This window comes from Sus scrofa, chromosome 3, assembly GCF_000003025.6.
Source record: "Sus scrofa isolate TJ Tabasco breed Duroc chromosome 3, Sscrofa11.1, whole genome shotgun sequence".
Classification (NCBI taxonomy): Eukaryota; Metazoa; Chordata; class Mammalia; order Artiodactyla; family Suidae; genus Sus; species Sus scrofa.
The window spans coordinates 106823793-106843030 of NC_010445.4; the positions used below are offsets into that span (position 1 = coordinate 106823793).

Here is a 19238-nt window from a genome sequence, read left to right on the forward strand (position 1 = left end):
TTTTAAAGGAGGTGTCGGGAAACAATTTTTCCCGTTCTTGGATAATTCAGTTGAGATGTAATGAGAGCAAAATCTAAACACAGTTGATGTTTTGAGCCCTCATTTTCAATGTTTGGGAATCTTCCACAATATGAAAGGATGGGCAGTACAGACAAGACTATTTAAGTCATATAAGTACAGATCCATGTAAAATTAATAAATCATAAGAAAAAACTTTGCACAGAGGTAGGGAAATCTGTGGTGTACATCTTGAAGAAATAAACAATTACGGGTAGGTTAGTGCTCTCACCGAAACTAGGAAACTTAGCCCCCGATTTAGGAAGGGGAGTGAGAGAAAGTCTGCTACCCTAACTTTCTTTGAGGGAGCTCCTGCAGCTTCTTGGGAGACACATAAATCTCAAGCTGTGCTGCCAAATTGGGAGGAAATAGTTCCCCAGATAGATTATAGAAAGCTGGTTCCAGCATGCAGATTAATAAGGAGAGACAAGTGAGTTAATAACCCAAAGAGGCAAACATGATCCTCGGAAAAGATCGGAAAAGATCAAGCAATTAATATAAAGGCCTACTCTGGAAAGGTTTTTACACGCGTCCAGAAGTGACCTTCACAGGCTAAGGACTTGCTCTCAGAAATGAGTAAAAATTAGTTTGCAACCCAAGAATAAATAGTGAAGGCAAGTAAAGGCATGCGCTCAATTGTGCTAGAAGTTACATTCCTTTAAATTTTGCTTCCGGAGGTATATACGCCAAACCTGGCTGGAGGTCAGAATCATCCGGGGAATTTAACACAGCTTTCCCAGGCTCTGTCCCAGACCTGGTCTATCACAGCTGAAGATCTGTGGTCCAGTCTTCCAAAAAGCTCCCTCACTGATTCTGGGGTGTCCCCATCCTAGCACCGATTCACAGGTTGGTATGTGTAAACCGAGAGCACCTGCTTTAGGCTTTAGGTGTCAAACCCGAGTCGCCCACCTACCTTAACATTTTTGTCAGATCCATATACCACCTACTTAATATTTATCTCTAAATCAATGTTTTATTTTATTTTATTTTATTTATTTATTTATTTTATTTTATTTTATTTTTTTGTCTTTTCAGGGCTGCACTTGAGGCATATGGAAGTTCCCAGTCTAGGGGTCCAACTAGAGCTACAGTTGCTGGCCTAGGCCACAGCCACGCGGGATCCCAGCCGAGTCTGTGACCTACACCACAGCTCATGGCAACGCCGGACCCTTAACCCACTGAGCAAGGCCAGGGATCGAACCCACAACCTCATGGTTCCTAGTCAGATTCATTTCAGCTGAGCCACGACGGGAACTCCCAATGTTTTATTTTAATAGAAATGTTTTTAAAGGAAACATTAGAACACCACTATAAATAAAAAATAAACAATAATATTCGGGAAATTGCAGGTTTGATATACGAGTTAATGCTTTTCCTAATATGCCTTGAAGTAAATATATGTTAAAACCAAACGTTTGCCCAAGTGTTACTAGCAGTCTCTATGCCACACTTTGGGACAAGTGGTAATAAGTAGAAGAGCATCGTTTTAATTTTACTTCAAGAAGTTATAAAACCTCAAGAGCCGAATTATAAATATTAATTTCAAAGACTCCTAAGTGACCCATGAGTGGGGTAGTTTAGTCACGGGTCAACGAGGTCCTCACAGGTATAACTACCCACCTAGGGGCTGATATCTCAAGTATCACATGGGCCTAAAATCATCCCGCGTGTAAAAGACTTAAGAGCAACTGGCTGATACCAAAGACCTTCTTTCCTATGATAATTCCCATTAAGCCACATTTCAGTCTCACCTTTGCTTTAGATAACAGGCCCCGCAAATTGAGTCGAACTGAAGAAAGCACCTGTACGGCCTCCTGCGGACTGGATTTATTTTTACTGCATTTTATAGCCACTGGAAGACAAATATGGAGGAAACACCCATTAAAAGTTGATAATGATAACTCAGAGTTACAAAAAGCAATTATTTAATTAGGATGTTATAGTTGCCATCTTGAGAAAAATTTCTCCATGGAACACTTTTATTTTGGTAAAACAGAAATAAGTTACATGCCTAATTTTTCCTTTTATCAGTTAAGAAGGAAAATTTATTGCTAAAAGAGAACCTTAAGGAAAATGAGTGATTTTTGGTGGGTTACAGATTGTTGGGAAGAGACTATGAAAACTCACACAGACACACACAAACATAAGCACAGACTAATGAAATTAGGCAAAGACATGATCTAACTAACACAAGGTGTCTACAGGGAGCAAAACCAGACACAGCCCATCTTAATGGGGCTTCCCACAGTCTGAGTCCTGAATAAGGACTCACAATTGCTGACGGCACCAGCCCAAGGAAGTGACATGGCAGATATTTACAACTCAATTCTTTTCATTTCATTCAACTTCACTTTCATGCTCCATTTACATCACTGTTCTGGAATAACTGACATCAACCACCTAGGTACCTGCACTTAGGGGTGACCATGGCCAGGCTCTTGGGTCGCTAAGCCATGCTTGGTATCCTATGGCAAAGATAGTCACTCATTCCTGACAAATCTGCCTCCAGCATCCTGGGGAGCCCATTTTCCTAAAACCTGAAGTCATGAAGAGGGTATAACCCTGCCTTGTAGAAGGCCCAGCTATTAATGCTTTTTAAGAACAAGGGAGGAGGAGTTCCCATTGTGGCACAACGGAAATGAATCTGACTAGTATACATGAGGATGCGGGTTCAATCCCTGGCTCACTCAGTGGGTTAAGGATCTGGCGTTGCCATGAGCTGTGATGAAGGCTGTGGATGTAGTGTAGGCCAGCAGCTGCAGCTCTGATTCGACTCCCTAGCCTGGGAACGTGCATTTGCCACAAGAGTGACCCTAAAAAGCAAAAAACAAACAAACAAACCAGCCATAACTATTACCTTAAAGTTTCTGGATGGCAAAGAAGGAAGCAACCTTTGCCCACCCTTTCCCAGAAAACAGAACAGCAGAGACTGTAGATGAACACCCTGCAGACAGAACAGTGTGTACACAATGACGACACTCTTACAGAAGGGTCTCCAGCACTACCTGGACACTGCAGTGTCTCACAAAGCTTTCTGAAGCACATGGCTACTCTTAAAAAACTAGCTACCCAAAAAGAAGCAAACCATGTGACGATTTTAAAAAATGTTTTATTTCCTTTTCCAAAATGGGTGGAGAATGGTGATGGGACAAAGATTAAAAAAAAAAAGAATAGAAATAACAGAGAAACCCAGCTCATTCTTCACTAGAGCATTGGTATGCAAAAGCAACAGAGAAAGAGTTAAGATTTCTCTTCATAAATCTAAAATATCTCTAGAAAAAAAAAAAAAAAGCTGAGCATCCACCCAAGTATGAATAAAATGTTGTAGGAGCACGAACACATAATTCATTAAAGCCAAAGGGAAACTTAAAAGAACAGATACTTGTTTTTCTCTAAGTATTGCCCGGATTGGGGGGGGTAGTTACTAAAAATAGTTTAAAATAAACTTTAAGATGCGAAAATGAAGGCTTTTCCTCAAGTATTTCTTTAACTTGCATATTTATATTTGACAGATTACAGAAAATATCTTGGCTTTGACTGATACAGAGCCTGCTGTTCACAGAAATGTTTAGGGTTGGCAAGCTGAAGTAGATCAGATAAATTCTTCAAAGTAAATTGCACCCTGCTATCACTGTGTACATAAGATCCCTTAGCGTGGGTTTCCCCCAGTACAGCACTATATCTACAAAGGCCAGAGGCACAAAGCCTGAGGGCCGTCGGGGCCCACCCACCGAGAGGCCAGCCCAGCCGCATACGTTCTAGCCACACTAGACCATCCTTCCACTGGTCCATCAGCAATGACCTCAACTTTTCTACACTCAACTTGAGCTATACAGCGTTTAACTTCTACCTGATCTGTTGAGGGGTAGGTGACCCAGGAAAATGGGTATTTGTATCTCTTTGTGGATGAGAAGTAGAACTGTTAACTATTAAACCCATTTCTAAATTTTTTGAACATTCTGTGACTTCTTCTGAGGCAAAGTTAAACTTTATTCTTATTCATTTTTTTTCTTTTTGGTCTTGAGTCCCCTACCCTAGAAGGAACAGGGTGGGGGTGAGACGGTAAGGGATTAAAATTTAAGCCATGTGTACTGTTAAGTGTTTCAATGTGTTTTTTACTAAGTTTTCATAACAACCCTAGGTAGATATTATCCCCATTCTCCTGATGAGGGAAATAAGGCTCAGACAGGCTAAGCAATGGTGACTCCGAATGACCTAGTTAGTATGTGGTAGAGCTGATCCTAGAGCTTAGTCTCCCTGATTCCAAAGTCCTGCCTTTTCTGTTGTCCCTTGGTGGCTCCCTATTTGCTGTAACTATCGGTTGCAGAACTTAGAAGAGGACTGAGGGAAGGTTCACAGTCCTTGTGACCCAGTTCCTAACAGCGTGGCTTTGTTATTTTATTTGAATTTCATTCCCAGGTCATCAATGCTCATATTCTAACGTAAAGAGAAAAGTGCCTTACTACCTTTAACTAGCCTATTTTTCATTAATGCAAATAATTAAAAGCAGCTTTTATCTAGAATATATTTACCTAACAGGCATACAACTTCATATGTAAGGTTATCCTTCCCCTCAAGTTTCACCTACATTTCTCAAAAATATAGTTTAGATTATAGCTTGAATTCCTTTGTTATATGTTATAGCTCTTGGATATACATTGCTATGTACTCCAGAAATCCATGTATTTTTATGAATAAACATTTTCATCTATAAAAGAAGACTATGAGTCAGGAAAAGTTAAGATTTTCTTAACCAATACAAACAGACTATGTCAAGCGAAGTTAAATACAGCTGTAAAGTTATTTTATATCTCTAAAGTTTCTAGCACCTGGCACTTATTCAAACACTATTTAAGCCTCTAATCTATTCTTTCTTATTGCTCTAAAGTGCCTACTACATAATAGTTGGCTTATAAATGTTTGCTGAATTAAATACAAGTTCACTGTAAGAAATAATCTGAAATTATTTGTAATGGAACTTTGCTTTTGACTAATACTTTTTCTTATCAGTTAAAAATACATGAAAATATGCCATAGCTCTCAAATGTTCCATCAAATACCATGTGCAAGTGCTAAGGCTCTCTGAACCACGTCCTTAAATGACGTAATGTCTTTCTCCCAACAACTGGACTGTGTGTCACACTTATATGCCTTCGAGAGATACTGGAATGCCTGAGGAAAGAAAAGGAACAACATTCAGAATAACAAGTAGAATTCACATTTCAAACTCTGCTTCCTGGAAGTCATATGGAACTAATTCCAACATGAAAAACCAGCAGCTCAGTCTCCACTGTTCTCATCAAAGAAAGGATATAGACACACATCCAAAAGCAGTGAGCAAATAAAAGAAATCACATGGATGTGCCTGGAAAGAGATAAACAGAAAAAACATGCATGCTAAGCTTGGAAATCTATAGGAAGCATTCACATTTCCCTAGCAATTGTGGCCATCAGCTTAGGAGGCCAGTTTGGAGAACCAGGTGTGAACTCGGTGAAAACTCTGGAATTACTGGAGGTGATAAATTCATAGACACTTAAAACACTCTCTTTTACAACCCCACCCCGTGGATGTTTGAGGGAGAAGTCCCAGACCAGAGAATTCAGAGTACCCTTAATGCCGCACACGCAAGATACATAACTCCCCACGAGATGGAAGGGTGGAAGGCAGGAGTGCACACCTGCGTGCGTGTGGGTATGTGTTCTCCGGGCGGACGAGGCTTTGGTGGAAGCCAGCTGGGTGGACTGAGGGAGGAGAGAACGGCTAAGAATCCCACAGATTAGCTGTACTGCGGCAAATTCCAAACTCATACAAGAAGTACGTTTGATTTGTTGCTGGCGTTTTGAAAAGAACACAAAACATTGAGTATTCTAACCTTGGAAACTCGGGGGGTGCTTTAAGTTCTAAGATAAGAGGCTAAAGGCATAACTTGAATGGAACTGGTGTTCCACCGCACTCGTGAGGAAGGGGCAGGGCAACCTCTATAAAATATTTTATGTTTAGACTTTAAAGCTCTTCTCCAATATTCTTATCTAGCTCTTTTTTCTCTTTCCCTTTCATAGTCCCCACCTCGGATTTAAACACTCCTTTGTCCTTCTACGCTGTCTACCCGCGTCTTCAGCAAGGAGCCTGCAGAAAGGGGTACAGAGTAAATAACAAGAACCAGCTGCTGCTGCAGTTCTGGAAGGAGAGCAGGTTAAAGAGACCCTTTTGCAGGAAACAGAACAATTATTTAAGAAAAATTCACGAAAAGAGAAAAGATGAATGCTTACAAGTCTTAACCTGTCCATAATTCAGAGTGCTTATGTTAAAGACTCTGAATCACAAATGAAAACTTGAGCATATTAATCTCCTCTTTCAAATTATTACAGTCTTCCTCCAACCATCAAAAAAGCAGATCCACTACATATGCAATCCAACAGAAGGCAAGAGCCCCGGACGACTGCAGAAGGACTCACCTTTTCGTTCTCATCAGGCTTGTCACTCTGCCCATTTCCATACACTTGGGCATACAGCCTCCAGATTTCTCCATCATTCGTCACTCTTGAAGTTACTCGGCCAAATAACTCCTGCAGCTTTCCTCTGAGGCCAGTTGCAATATCTCCACTACGATCAGCCATTCCATCCATCACTGCCCTGACCAGAATTTTAAGGACCTTAAAAAATGCACAGAAGAAATCGGTAAGCTAGAAACAAGTAAACAATAACGAAAAACCAAAGGGCTACCCTCACCATCAACAATGACAACAGTGAAAAGCCTGCAGCAATGACAACACCAGGTCCTTAACCCACTGAGCCACAAGGGAACTCCACCCTTCCACTTTTTAAAAATAAAATAACAAGTTGAGCCATCCTGAACCCCTGCCTGGAATCACATGCTGACCACTTCTCCCAGTGTCTTTTGTAGGCTCCGTGGAGGACTGATCCTCCACATGGTCCTTTGGTCCATGCTCCTTTCTGTTCACTCTGAGGGCTCCCCCTGGCCCACACGGATAGCTGCAAAGACACCAGCACAAGTCTGCCTGATACTGGTGGCACAGCTCCAGTCCAACTCCTCTCCAGAGCCCCAGGATCGTGCATGTCCTACCAGACATGTCCCATCAACACCTCATACTCCATCTGTCCAAAAGGCCAACAGAGATCCCAGATCCCTCTTCCTCCTGCACTCTCAGGACCAGTGACCTTAGCATCAACCTAGATTCTCTTCTCGCCTGGTTCGGCCATGTGCAACAATTTGATTCAATGTTCCTACTGAGTCCTAAATCTTCCTCTCAGGTTGGGCCACTGGACTGCAGTGATAACACTCTAATTCTGTTTTCAAAGGTCCTGGCCCTTCCTAATTGTTCAATGATAAACTGCTAAAGCATTTGCCTTAAGCATGCAGGTACTCAGAAAGTATCTCTTGTCCTTACAACCACCCCAGGTCTGCTCAAAATCTGACAACGTCTTAGCCCTCCTGCTTTCATTAGTCTTTACTCACTCTACCCCAGATGCTTTGATAGAGGAGTTCAGTTGAGCCCCACCATGGGTTTCATGGAACAACAAGGTGCATCTGTCACATATATCAGACTGGGTAACTCAAGACTTCCTGGGAGTTCCCATTGTGGCACAGCGGAAACAAATCCAACAAGTATCCATGAGGACGTGGGTTTGATCCCTGGCCTTCCTCATTAAGGTCAGGAAACCTGTGTTGCCGTAAGCTGTGCTGTAGGTTGCTGACGCAGTTCAGGTTCCACGTTGCTATGGCTGTGGCTGTGGTGTAGGCCCCAGCTGTAGCTCCGATTTGACCCATAGCCTGGAAACTTCCATATGCCATGGGTGCGGCCCTAAAAAGCACAAAAGAAAAAAAAAAAAAAAAAAAAAAGGAAAGAAACAAAAGGCTTCCTAGAAGCAGAGAAAGTGCATCCTCAGTCACTCTTGCGATGGGAGGACAGCAAAGACACCTGGATCCACCTAAATAACCAGCTCGAGGAGAGTGCTCTAAGATCTCCCTGCTCAGTGTGGCCCCTGACGGACAGCGCTGGCACCTCCCAGAAGCTTGCTGGAAATGCCGAGTCCTGGCTGGACAGGTTGCTCCACCGTGGACTGAGATTCTGTATTTCTAACGAGCTCCCAGGTGATGCTGATGCGGATGCTGACAGACCGCAGACCGCGCTTTGAGCTGGCAAGGTTCCAAGGGACAGGGTGCCACGCATTTATTTTTACCCTGAGCTTCGGGGAGAGGAACACATTTCATTACCTTGTGTCCTAGTGTCTAACACCGTGCCCAGCACACAGCACTAACACAATCAATACTCGTGCCCAACAAACCCACCTTTCAGAAAGCGTGCTGCTAAGGGAAATGCAAACAGTGTAACCCCTTTCTCTGTCTCCCCAGAGCATTCTGATCCAGGCACGCGATGCGTCCAAGGAATCGAGGCTCTTCTGGCCCGTGAACACTTTTAGGAATGTGAGCTCAGACTCGCGGTCCTCAACATACACAGGCATAAAAGTGCACAGAACACTCAATTGTGTTTTTCTCCTTTTTGATGGACATGATAAATTATCTCTGCCTGGAAATTCACATTACAATCCAACATGTACAGTTTTAAATCTGAAAGTAATGAAACCGACATTACAATCCCACTCATGGTTTTAAATCTGCAAGTCACAATGTAGGAGAAACGCCATGAATGCGCACTGCCTATTTCAAGCAATCATTTGGTAAATAGTTCAAGGATTAACATGCTTTCGAAGAGATGGTCTGTTGAAATAGTTAACATGTACAAATGAAGCATACTAAATTAGTACAATGCCTTGCTTTTTCTGGGCTCTCACAGTTGGCCCAACATCCCACCTCCCTCACTTTAGCCAAGATGAGTAGTTCGGGGGGAGGAGAAATCTTTTGGCCTTCTTGCCCATAAAAATGGAGAGCTGCAGCAATGGTGTTTGAGATGGGAAAAGCTGGTGGGGGGGGTGTTTGTGGGTATATGGGGGGACTGTAGAAAGGTAGAGTGCCTGTGGGTTGGGGATGGGGGACAGGGCAGAGCAAAGGGAACTGTAGGTGTCACAGATACAGAAAGCCTCAACCCCATTCATATGCAGATACCCTAAGCAGAGGTACTTAGCCGTTTCTCTACCCTGAATGGGAGGAAAGGCAATTACAAATTTGTTTTTATACTCTCTATTTGATGTTCAATGGTTAAATAGCTGGATCTGGGCCTTAGATGAGAGGTTTAAACGGAGGAATAAATAACAGGTTATTCACGGCCTTGGCAGATATTGCCTAAGGAGACCGTGTTGGCTAAGAATCAGACTGAGGAGAGTCTTAAGAGAAACAAGATTTAAGAGGAGGGAAGATGAACAGAGGTCTACACACTAAGGAAAGGTGGCAGAAACAAGGGAAGAAGAAAGTCATAAGGAGAGCACATCTATGAAAGATCAGGACTGGAAGATTCCGCTGGATTTGGCAAGTCCAAGGGTTAAGGACTGCATCCAGATCGAAGGACAGAACAAGGAAGACAGGAAATATCATGATTTTAGATCAGAAGCTCACAAAGAGAATCATATGAAAACCAAGACAAGTGTTAACACCATGAAACACAAAAGCAAAAAACGGGTGGGTACCAATCATAGTATCCAATAATACTCATTTTAAAAATAATTTGCATAGGCATGTAATGTTAATAGAAAATATTCACTTAACCACCAATTTTAATTTAAATAGACTGGGAGGACCAGAAAGGGAAGTATTGGAAAGGCTGGTATAAGGGAATTAAGTCCTCATGTACTATAAATGTATGTCAACAGACAACACCTAAAATTTGGTTAATAAAAAAATAGCCATATATAATTATTATTATGAAATATGGAGATGGGCAAATGGCAAAAGGAATACAAAGTGGGTTCTCTCCTTTGGGGAGAAGGATCTTAAGGAGTGGGTAGCAGTTGGGCAGGAAATTGCTATATCTTGTTGCAAGCCTTCTACTACAACTTATAAAAACAAATGTTGTGTGTTATTTTAATAACACAAACATTCAGAAAAAATAGAGAAAAAAGAATAAACACATTCAAAGACTGGCAAAGAGGAAAAAAAGAGCGACAGCACGCACAAATATTCATTTGCTAGACTTTACTTTGAAATTATGTCTTTGGTGTGTGTGGGCAGAGGGGGCAGGGGCAGACTGTGAGGGCTCTGGGAGGCCAGTAAGGATTGACTCACGCTCTACGGGTGGGTTACACAGGTGCGTTCCCTCCGTGAAAGTTCATGTTTACTTATGATCTGTGTACTTTTCTATATGTACTCTGTATTTTAATAAAAGTTCATTAAAAAGGTTTTTCCTGCAATTAAGGAAGCCCCATAAACTAAAGAAAAAAAAAGTGTTAATAAAATATATATTTACAAATGGAGCTAACAAGTAATCTTAAAAAGTGGGTTTCAGAGTGATAAAACTATTTTTAAAACTATTGGGGTAATTTTATAATTCACTGGCTAATATCACCATTTTCCTCCCTCTAACCAGTGAGAAAAGTCACACTCTAGTTATCCAGACTGACTACAAAAACACTAACTTTTAACATATATTTAACCCTTCTTTAGAAAATAGATATTCATAACTTAAAAGGAGCAGAGGGTATTGCAGTAGGATTTCTTTAAAAAAAATGAATCGCCAGGGATCATGAGTTTCTCTTCGGCTATCTGCAAAGTTTACCTGCATTATAGTCATTTGCATCATCAAAAGTGAAAAAAAAATTTTTTTAAACAGGCTGTTTTTATCCACTGTAAATTGGATAAAAATAGGATTAATGAACCCATCTATAACTAGTTAAAACTATAAATTACTAAGTATGTAATAAGTAGCTGAAGAATGTAAGCATTTAGAGATGAACAATTCTTGGGGGAACAGGATCCAAGATACGGCCACGTGGACGGGTTGCTCATATGGAAAAAGATGAGCACAAAGAACGTGAAGCCCAAAGTATTGGAGGTACCATCTCCCTAAAACCCCGTATTCACGAACAGCTAGATCTAGAGTGGAGAGGAAGGCAGTCAGTTCCTAAAGTTCACCATGAACACGGAAGAACGGTTGGGAAGTTGGGAAATAGCAGCAGTGATGACAGGTCATCGGTCGGCTACATCACAGACTGCTGTATCAAGGAGTCAACATACATGCAAAGAGCTTCGAAACCTGTAAAGTAATCTAAACCTATAAACTATTATGACTATCACTGAACCTCTGTCAGAAGGGGACAGCCCAGCCATCATCACTGCCCACGCATTATGTGCCCCTGTATTCCTGATGGTTTAAAAGAGACCTAAAGAAAAAGGAAATCTACCACCGTGGCATCAGCCTTGGACAACTCCCTGCTTCCTCCGCTGTGAGCACTCACTACGTGCTAAACTGTGCTCAACCCCATGCTCAGCATTCGGCCAACAGGGCTGCATGTAGCTCTCACCGTAACCCTGGGAAGAAGGCACCTTATTATCCCCACTTTACAAAGACTTTCCTTCACGGGATTAGTTGAGGTCTCTCTGGCCTTCTCTCGGGAGAACCTCCAGGCATGTCGCCTCTACCGCCCCTAAAACTACCCATGAAGTGAGTGTTGACACACTCCCTTACCTTTGCCAACCCCGCTATTCTCAGAGCCGCCGCTCTCTCCCTGAAAAGGAGCATGACAGTGGCGGCCAGTCAAATAGGTCCCCTTCCCAAATTCATTTCCAAACAGGACCTCAGAATGTGACCTTATTTGAAAATAAGGTCTTGGCAGAAACAATGAGTCAAGCTGAAGTCCTACTAGTTTAGAGTGGGCCCCAAAGCCAATGACTGATGTGCTTAGAAGAAAAGGAGACACACACAGGGAAGGAGGTGAAGGAGGTGGAGAGGGAGGCGGAGATTAGAATTATGCTGCCACAAACAAGAAATGCCAGAATCCCACAGAAGTGGGGAGAGGCAGGAATGATCCTCCTGGAGCCTTTAGAGGGAGTATAACCCAGCCAGTACCTTGATTTCAGACTTTTGGCCTCCAGAACTGAAGAGAATAAATCTCTGTTGTTTGAAGACACCAAGTTTGTGGTAATTTGTTCCAGGAAACGAATCCAGGAGTCTTACATAGAACGACCAAGCCAACACTCAGGACATTGAGACAAACGCTCTCCAGGGCACTGGCTTCTATTAATCCTCTTCCAGTTTCAGCCCAGGAAGCACTAAATGAAGGCCTGTCATGTCTCTGCCTCTTGCTACTCAGGACAGTGACGTCCAGCCCACTCACAGGTCAGAAGTGAGTCCTATCATATGTAGAAGTTCTCAATTCGAGTCTTTCCACTTTTTCCTTAATGAAATATGGCTTCAGCATTATGATTAAAAATTTTTCTCAAGAGCTCCTGTTGTGGCTTAGAGGATTAAGGACGCGACATTGTCCCTGTGAGGATGCTGGTTCGCTCCCTGGCCTCAGTCAGTGGGTTAAGGATCCAGTGTTGCCAGCACATGCCTAGGATGTGGCATAGGTTGCAGATGTGGCTCAGATCCGGTGCAGCTATGGCTGTGGCATAGGGCTCAGCTGCAGTTCCGAATCGACCTCTGACCCAGGAACTTCCACGTGCTGCAGGTGTGGTCATAAAAAAAAAAAAAAAAAAAAAAAAAGTTTTCTCCACCCACAAGCTTATTAAAATATTTACCACACTTTCTTTTTGGTGCTTTTATGGTTTTACTCCACTAACAAGGAAAGGAAAGGAAAGGGATGATGATGATGATGATGACGATGGCCGCTATACTCGAACAGCACCTACATGTGCCAAATACTATTCTCTGCCCTTTGCAGGATTTTTTTGTGGTTTTGTTCGTCTTTTTAGGCCCCACCTACGGCATATGGAGGTTCCCAGGCTAGGAGTCGAATCCCAACTATAGCCGCTGGCCTGTGCCACAGCCCCAGCAACTCGGGATCTCAGCCGCGTCTGCAACCTACACCCCAGCCCATGGCCACGCCAGATGCTTAACCCACTGAGTGAGGCCAGGGATTGAACCTGCATCCTCTTAGATGCTAGTCAGATTCGTTTCCGCTAAGCCACGATGGGAACTCCCAGCCCTTTACAGGTATTAATTGATTTAATCCTCACAGCAATGCTGTAAAGTACTATTATCATCCTTGTTTTGTGAAACTCAAGAACAAAGTTACTAAAACTTAACCCAGATCATACGGCTAGTGGTTGGCAGAGGTAGCCTGTAAGTCCAGGCTGTCTAACCCCAGAATCCATCCTCTCACCTACAACATCATCTTGCCTCTCAAGGCATTTCAATGTAAATACTTTATCCACTTGAATTTATATTGGTTTAAGGAGTGAAGCAGAGCTTTTGTTTTGGGTCCCAGATGCTTGGCCAACTATTTCAATACATATTGACCATTTTATTTTTATCCTAGAGATTTAAAATGCCATCCTTATCAGGAACTAAATTCTCATACTTAGTCTGTTTCTGAAGCCTCTATGCTGTCCCATTCCATTCCTGTAGCAGATGTTAACTCTTTATATAATAAGGATATTATTAGCTTTTTAGCTTTCCTATTGTTACAAATATTTTGTCACATATTTTTTTCATGAAATCATAAAAATTCCTTCAAGTTTTCTTTTCTTGCTTCAACATTCAGGAAATTTGGTTAAATGCCCATTTGTAGTCTAATTTCTAGGATATGAAAAAATATTTAGCATATATTTAGCCCATTTGGAATTCATTTGGTGCATCATAAAATAATCCAGTGTGTTAAGTATATTTTCTGAGCCTGGATGTTTAGAGGGATTTCATTTTAATCAGCATAAACAGCCCTGTTGTCCCTCAGAGCCTACCTAAACCAACGCCGCGGCCCCAACTCCCGCAATGACCTCTACATCCTCAACCCACACCTCTAATCATCTCAGTGATGTAGCACTTTGGTTTCCTCTATCCTAAGCCTATTTTTCACTTCTATCATGGACCCTTCTTGGGGGACACAGCCAGCAGAATGCGACAGTGGGGAACCGCTGTTACCCCCGAAGAAGGCTGAAGTCTTCTTACACGGAGAAGCAGTGATTTCATACAAATGTCGGAGAATCGCCACAAAGAGAAAAGTAGGAGTTTCCTCTTCCTCAACACTAACCTTGATGTCCTCGGCCAAGTCTCACCAAAATCTTGGCTGAAAGCGCAAGGCGTTGGCCCTCTGAACCCTGGAGATCTTCAAAGCAGGAAGGAACAGCATTGCCTCAGGCCGAGTTGCAAACACTTCCAGGAGGGCTGGAGGCCAGGAATGAAGCCATTTCCCGCCTCCCGGCTTGGCTAACGCCCCGCTCCACTTGGAGCTCTCTACACAACTTCTGCTTCCTGGTCCGATAACCCTGACCCTTGGCTTCCCCCAACCTCAGTTATCAGAGGGACAAGGCAGTTCAACATTGTCTTTTTGGCTCTGTCAGCAAAAAAGGAAAAACTTTCTTCACGCGTGGAGAAGGCAGGCACAGGTTTTGGGTTAAGTAGGCAGGACTTGTTAGCTGTGAAACATCAGCTCCATTAGTTCATCTTGCTGAGGCTCAGATGCTTCAGCAGTAAAATGGAGATAATATCTATTTTACAGGGAGATAATCTGTACACAACATATCCATTCGGTCCGCTCTTCTCTCCCAGGTAATCCCAGCCACCACTGCGATCTGGTTGGCAACTGGCCCCCGCTGCACCTCAGCTCTGCCCCGCTCCTTCCCCACAGAGAACTCCACACAAAGAACAACACATCCGTAAGAGAATACACACTCCATGGTTCTACTTATGGGCACTCAAGAAAAAGCAAACTTGAACTGTGGTGACAGAAATCAGAAGGCCGTTGCCTGGCTGAGGGGAAAAGGTGGCGCTTCAGTTGACTGGAAAGGGCATAATAGAAGCTTCTGTGGTGATGAAAATGCTCCATATCTGTGTTGGGAGGTGGTCACACAAGAACATATAATGGTCAAAACACATCAAACTTACACTTAAGATCGTGCGTTTCACTGTGGCATATGGAAGGACTGGTCAACAGGGACCTGCTGTATAGCACAGGGAACGCTACCCAATATTCTGTAATAATCTATATGGGAAAAGAATCTGAAAAAGAATGGATGTGTGTACGTGTATAACTGTGTTGCACAGCAGAAATGATCATAATATTGTGAATCAACTCTACTTCGATAAAACCTTAAAAAGTGGGGGAAAAAAAAGTACAAAAAAAGATCTGTTCATTTAACTGTACATAAATTATACCCCAATTTGAAAAAGCCTTTGTAGTTTACAAGCACACTGATATGATGGGGAAATGTGTTTTTTGGGGTTTTGTTTTTTCTGTCTTTTTAGGGGTACACCCACAACATATGGAGGTTCCCAGGCTAGGGATCGAATCAGAGCTGTAGCTGCTGGCCTACACCACAGCCACAACAACTTGGGATCCAATCCGGGTCTGCAACCTATACCACAGCTCACGGCAATGTCGGATCCTTAATTGGGGATCAAACCTGCGGCCCCATGGATGCTAGTCAGATTCGTTTTCACTGAGCTGCAAAAGGAACTCTGGAAATGTGCTTTTTAAAGACATCTTCCTTCGGACTTCAAAACATGATACAAACACACAATAGGCATGTTTAAATGTGATTCCTATATTCGGCTCCTACTAGCTATATTACCAGCCAAGTTCGATAACCTCTCTGGGTCTCATATTCATATACTGTAAAATGAGGACTATTTAGTACCCACCTCAAATCCTGTATGCCCCATAAAAGATAATCCATGTTAAGTGCCAAGAACATAGTAAGTACTTGAAATATGTTAAGCCTCCTCCCTTCCCAGTCAATGGGGTGCAATAATGCAATACTTAAATTCATTTCCCGAAATGATTACCAAGTTATCAAAGGAGAAATAGGAGGAGGAAGAAGGGGAGAGGGAAGGAGGGAAGGAGGAAAAGGAAAAAGTAAAACAAGAAAAAAACTGAACAAATCAACATCAGAATTTATCTTGAAGAAAGAAGCATGAAGATACAGAAAGATTTGTCGACAAGGTTAATCGTGGTACTAATAACAATAGAAGAAAACTAGTGTCAGGGGCTAATTGTGCATAAAAACGAAAATTAGATTTTTGACAGATTAATAAAAATATGTATAATCCGGGAGTTCCCTTCGTGGTTCAGTAGTTAACGAATCTGAACAGGATCCATGAGGATGCTGGTTCAATCCCTGGCCTCAGACAATGGGTTAAGGATCCAGTGTTGCTGTGAGCTGTGGTGTAGGTCACAGATGCAGCTTGGATCCTGCATTGCTGTGTAGGCCAGTGGCTGTAGCTCCAATTCGACCCCTACCCTGGGAACTTCCACAGGGCAGGTACGGCCCTAAAAAGCAATAAATAAATAAATAAATAAATAAATAAATATATTCCAGACATGACTACAAACATCTATAATTATAAGCAGTGAGCACAACAATAATGTATAGCTAATTTACCCCATGTCTATATTGAAGTGTCACATTTACAAAAGAAGAAGAAAAAGAATTGATAGAGAATTGTAAAGCACATTAAAATAGAATGAGGTCAGGTAGTGTCAAACATAAGAATATCAAGAGTTTTTCTGAAAGACACCTGTTGCCAAACTTGCAGAGTCAAATTAAGTAATATTTTTTTAGCCAAGATAAAAATATTCCAGACAATCTATCAATTGTCTCAGTCCATGCTGACTAGCGGTAACACAGCCTGACGACAGACACAAGTAAGCCACGAAGCTAAACATGACCAAGCCCTCACCAGCCATCAAGACCTTCCTTCAGTGATGATTTAATCACCGTGAAGCGATTCTACCCACCCTTGCCAGACACCAAACATCACATCAGCATTCTGTGACACTTCTAGAGAGAGCTATTACCAGGGCCTGGTAGAAACGGACAAATTTTCTCACTGTGGCTACTTTTCTATCTGAAAACCCAAAAGTTCTCTATTATAAGCTGCTAAAGATGATTACTTGAGGTGAGCGAGTCACTGGTTTTCTAGTCTTTATGTTCTCAGTACTATTTCCCCAAATCCAAATGTGGCAGCAGCTAAACTAACAGGCATAACATCTGACGTCTTTATAGCACTTCATGCTTCTCAGTGTGCTTTGTTGATATACAGTATTCTTCCTAACAGGAATGGTTCCTGGTGCTCCTGTGTGCAGCAGGGGTGCTGTGGGAAGGAAGTCTGAAGAATCCAAATGCCACCCTGCATCATTTCTAAAATTACTTAACTTTCAGAGAAACTAATTTCAAACTCACCAAAATCTTCACGCTCAGATGAAATATTACTGTACAAAGGGCGTTTGTTTCATATTCTGAATTTAAGGACCAAAAGAAGAATTACAAGAAAAAAGAAATTAGCTGGCCACAAATTTAAATCTTAATAACTTTCTCCAGGTAGGAAATTTTTCACTAATTCCAGAATATGTTAAACACTCTGCTAAAACAGGTACACGATTAAAAATTTTTCAACAGGAATCAGAACACGATTTTGCTATAGGTGAAAATTATTACAATTAAATTTGTTGGAAGGAATGGGAAACTATGATTATGATCACTAAAATATGTTTAGAAAATCTATTTAAGATAAAAATTAAATGAAAGCATCTCAATTTATACGGGGAAAATCTTTCTTATTTAACTTCTCCTTTTCTGAAAAAATACTCAAAACGACTCCCTCAGAACTGCGATTGGGTAAAGGGGGAAGGGGGAGTAATCGTATGCAAAAGGAACATTCTTTTTTTTTTGTCTTTTTAGGGCTGCATCCGTAGCATATGGAGGTTCCCAGGCTAGGAGTTGAATTGGAGCTACAGCTTCTGGCTACACCACAGCCACAGCAAAGCACGATCCAAGCTGAGTCTGCAACCCACACCGCAGCTCACAGCAATGCCAGATTCTTAACCCACTGAGCGAGGCCAGGGATTGAACCTGAGTCCTCATGGATACTAGTTAGGTTTGTTAACCACTAAGCCACGATGGGAACTCCTAGGATCATTCTTTACATTCATTAATCTTCACTTTCTTTTTACTTCTTCATTAAAACCTTTTGAAATTAAGAAAAAACGATGAAATTAAAACATCTTTTTCTGCAAAATCATTAATTATATTCACTGAGAATTGTCTAAAATCCCTCAGAATAAAAATCATTATTTGAGGTCCTTTATTCTTTCTTAGGGAAGGTTCTTTAAAAGATTTCTAAAGCATGTGCTCTTATAATTCCAATGAGTTTTATTTGGTATAGAGCATGCCAAATCAACCACTGAAAGCCTTATCTTTATTTTTTTTTTTTTTTTTGTCTTTTTGTCTTTTGTCTTTTTGTTGTTGTTGTTGTTGTTGCTATTTCTTGGGCCGCTCCCGCGGCATATGGAGGTTCCCAGGCTAGGGGCTGAATCGGAGCTGTAGCCACCGGCCTATGCCAGAGCCACAGCAACGCGGGATCCGAGCCGCGTCTGCAACCTACACCACAGCTCACGGCAACGCCGGATCGTTAACCCACTGAGCAAGGGCAGGGACCGAACCCGCAACCTCATGGTTCCTAGTCGGATTCGTTAACCACTGCGCCACGACAGGAACTCCTGAAAGCCTTATCTTTAGAAACAACTAACTGTACTCAGATCATTTTTGTCAGAGTTATCTCCTTGGTATCTACTACTGTGCTAATGTTTTATGCTAAGTATCACCTCTCTCCCCATACATTTATAGATACTCATACACAGCTGCAGTATTCTAAACATCTGCAAGAAATTTTTTCATCCTCAGAGAAAATAAGACATTTAAGTTGGGGTGGTGGTGGGGGTGATAAGAACAAAGGAAAATCTTAGGTAAAATTCTCAATATGGAGTTCCCACATGGTTCAGTAGGTTAGGGATCTGGTGTCGTCACTGCTGTGACTCTGGTTACAGCTGTGGCATGGATTTGATCCCTGACCTGGGAACTTTGGCATGCCACGGGCGTAGCCAAAAAAAAAAAAAAAAAATCCAATGTATTTCCAGCTATTATAACTGCAGGAGATTGGAATGATCAAGGCTAAACCTATTTCATTCTAAATCATCTTCAGTAAAGCAACTGAATTTGCTTTCCATTTGTCTTGCCATTCTTTTGGAATACATGCCTCTCAGATTTGAGTTAGCAAGATGATTTGGCATACTTCATATACCCATCTCAGTCAACTAAAATTAGAAACAT

At 41.9% G+C, this 19238-nt stretch overlaps 1 protein-coding gene across 1 annotated transcript in view; it reads right to left on the bottom strand.

Annotated features, from left to right (window-relative positions):
• Positions 1 to 19238, bottom strand: part of TTC27 (tetratricopeptide repeat domain 27) — a 176923-nt gene that overhangs the window by 1590 nt on the left and 156095 nt on the right. The window contains 3 exon segments of the mRNA XM_021087655.1: positions 1809 to 1909; positions 5118 to 5229; positions 6514 to 6711. Coding sequence (XP_020943314.1) covers positions 1809 to 1909; positions 5118 to 5229; positions 6514 to 6711 — 411 coding nt within the window.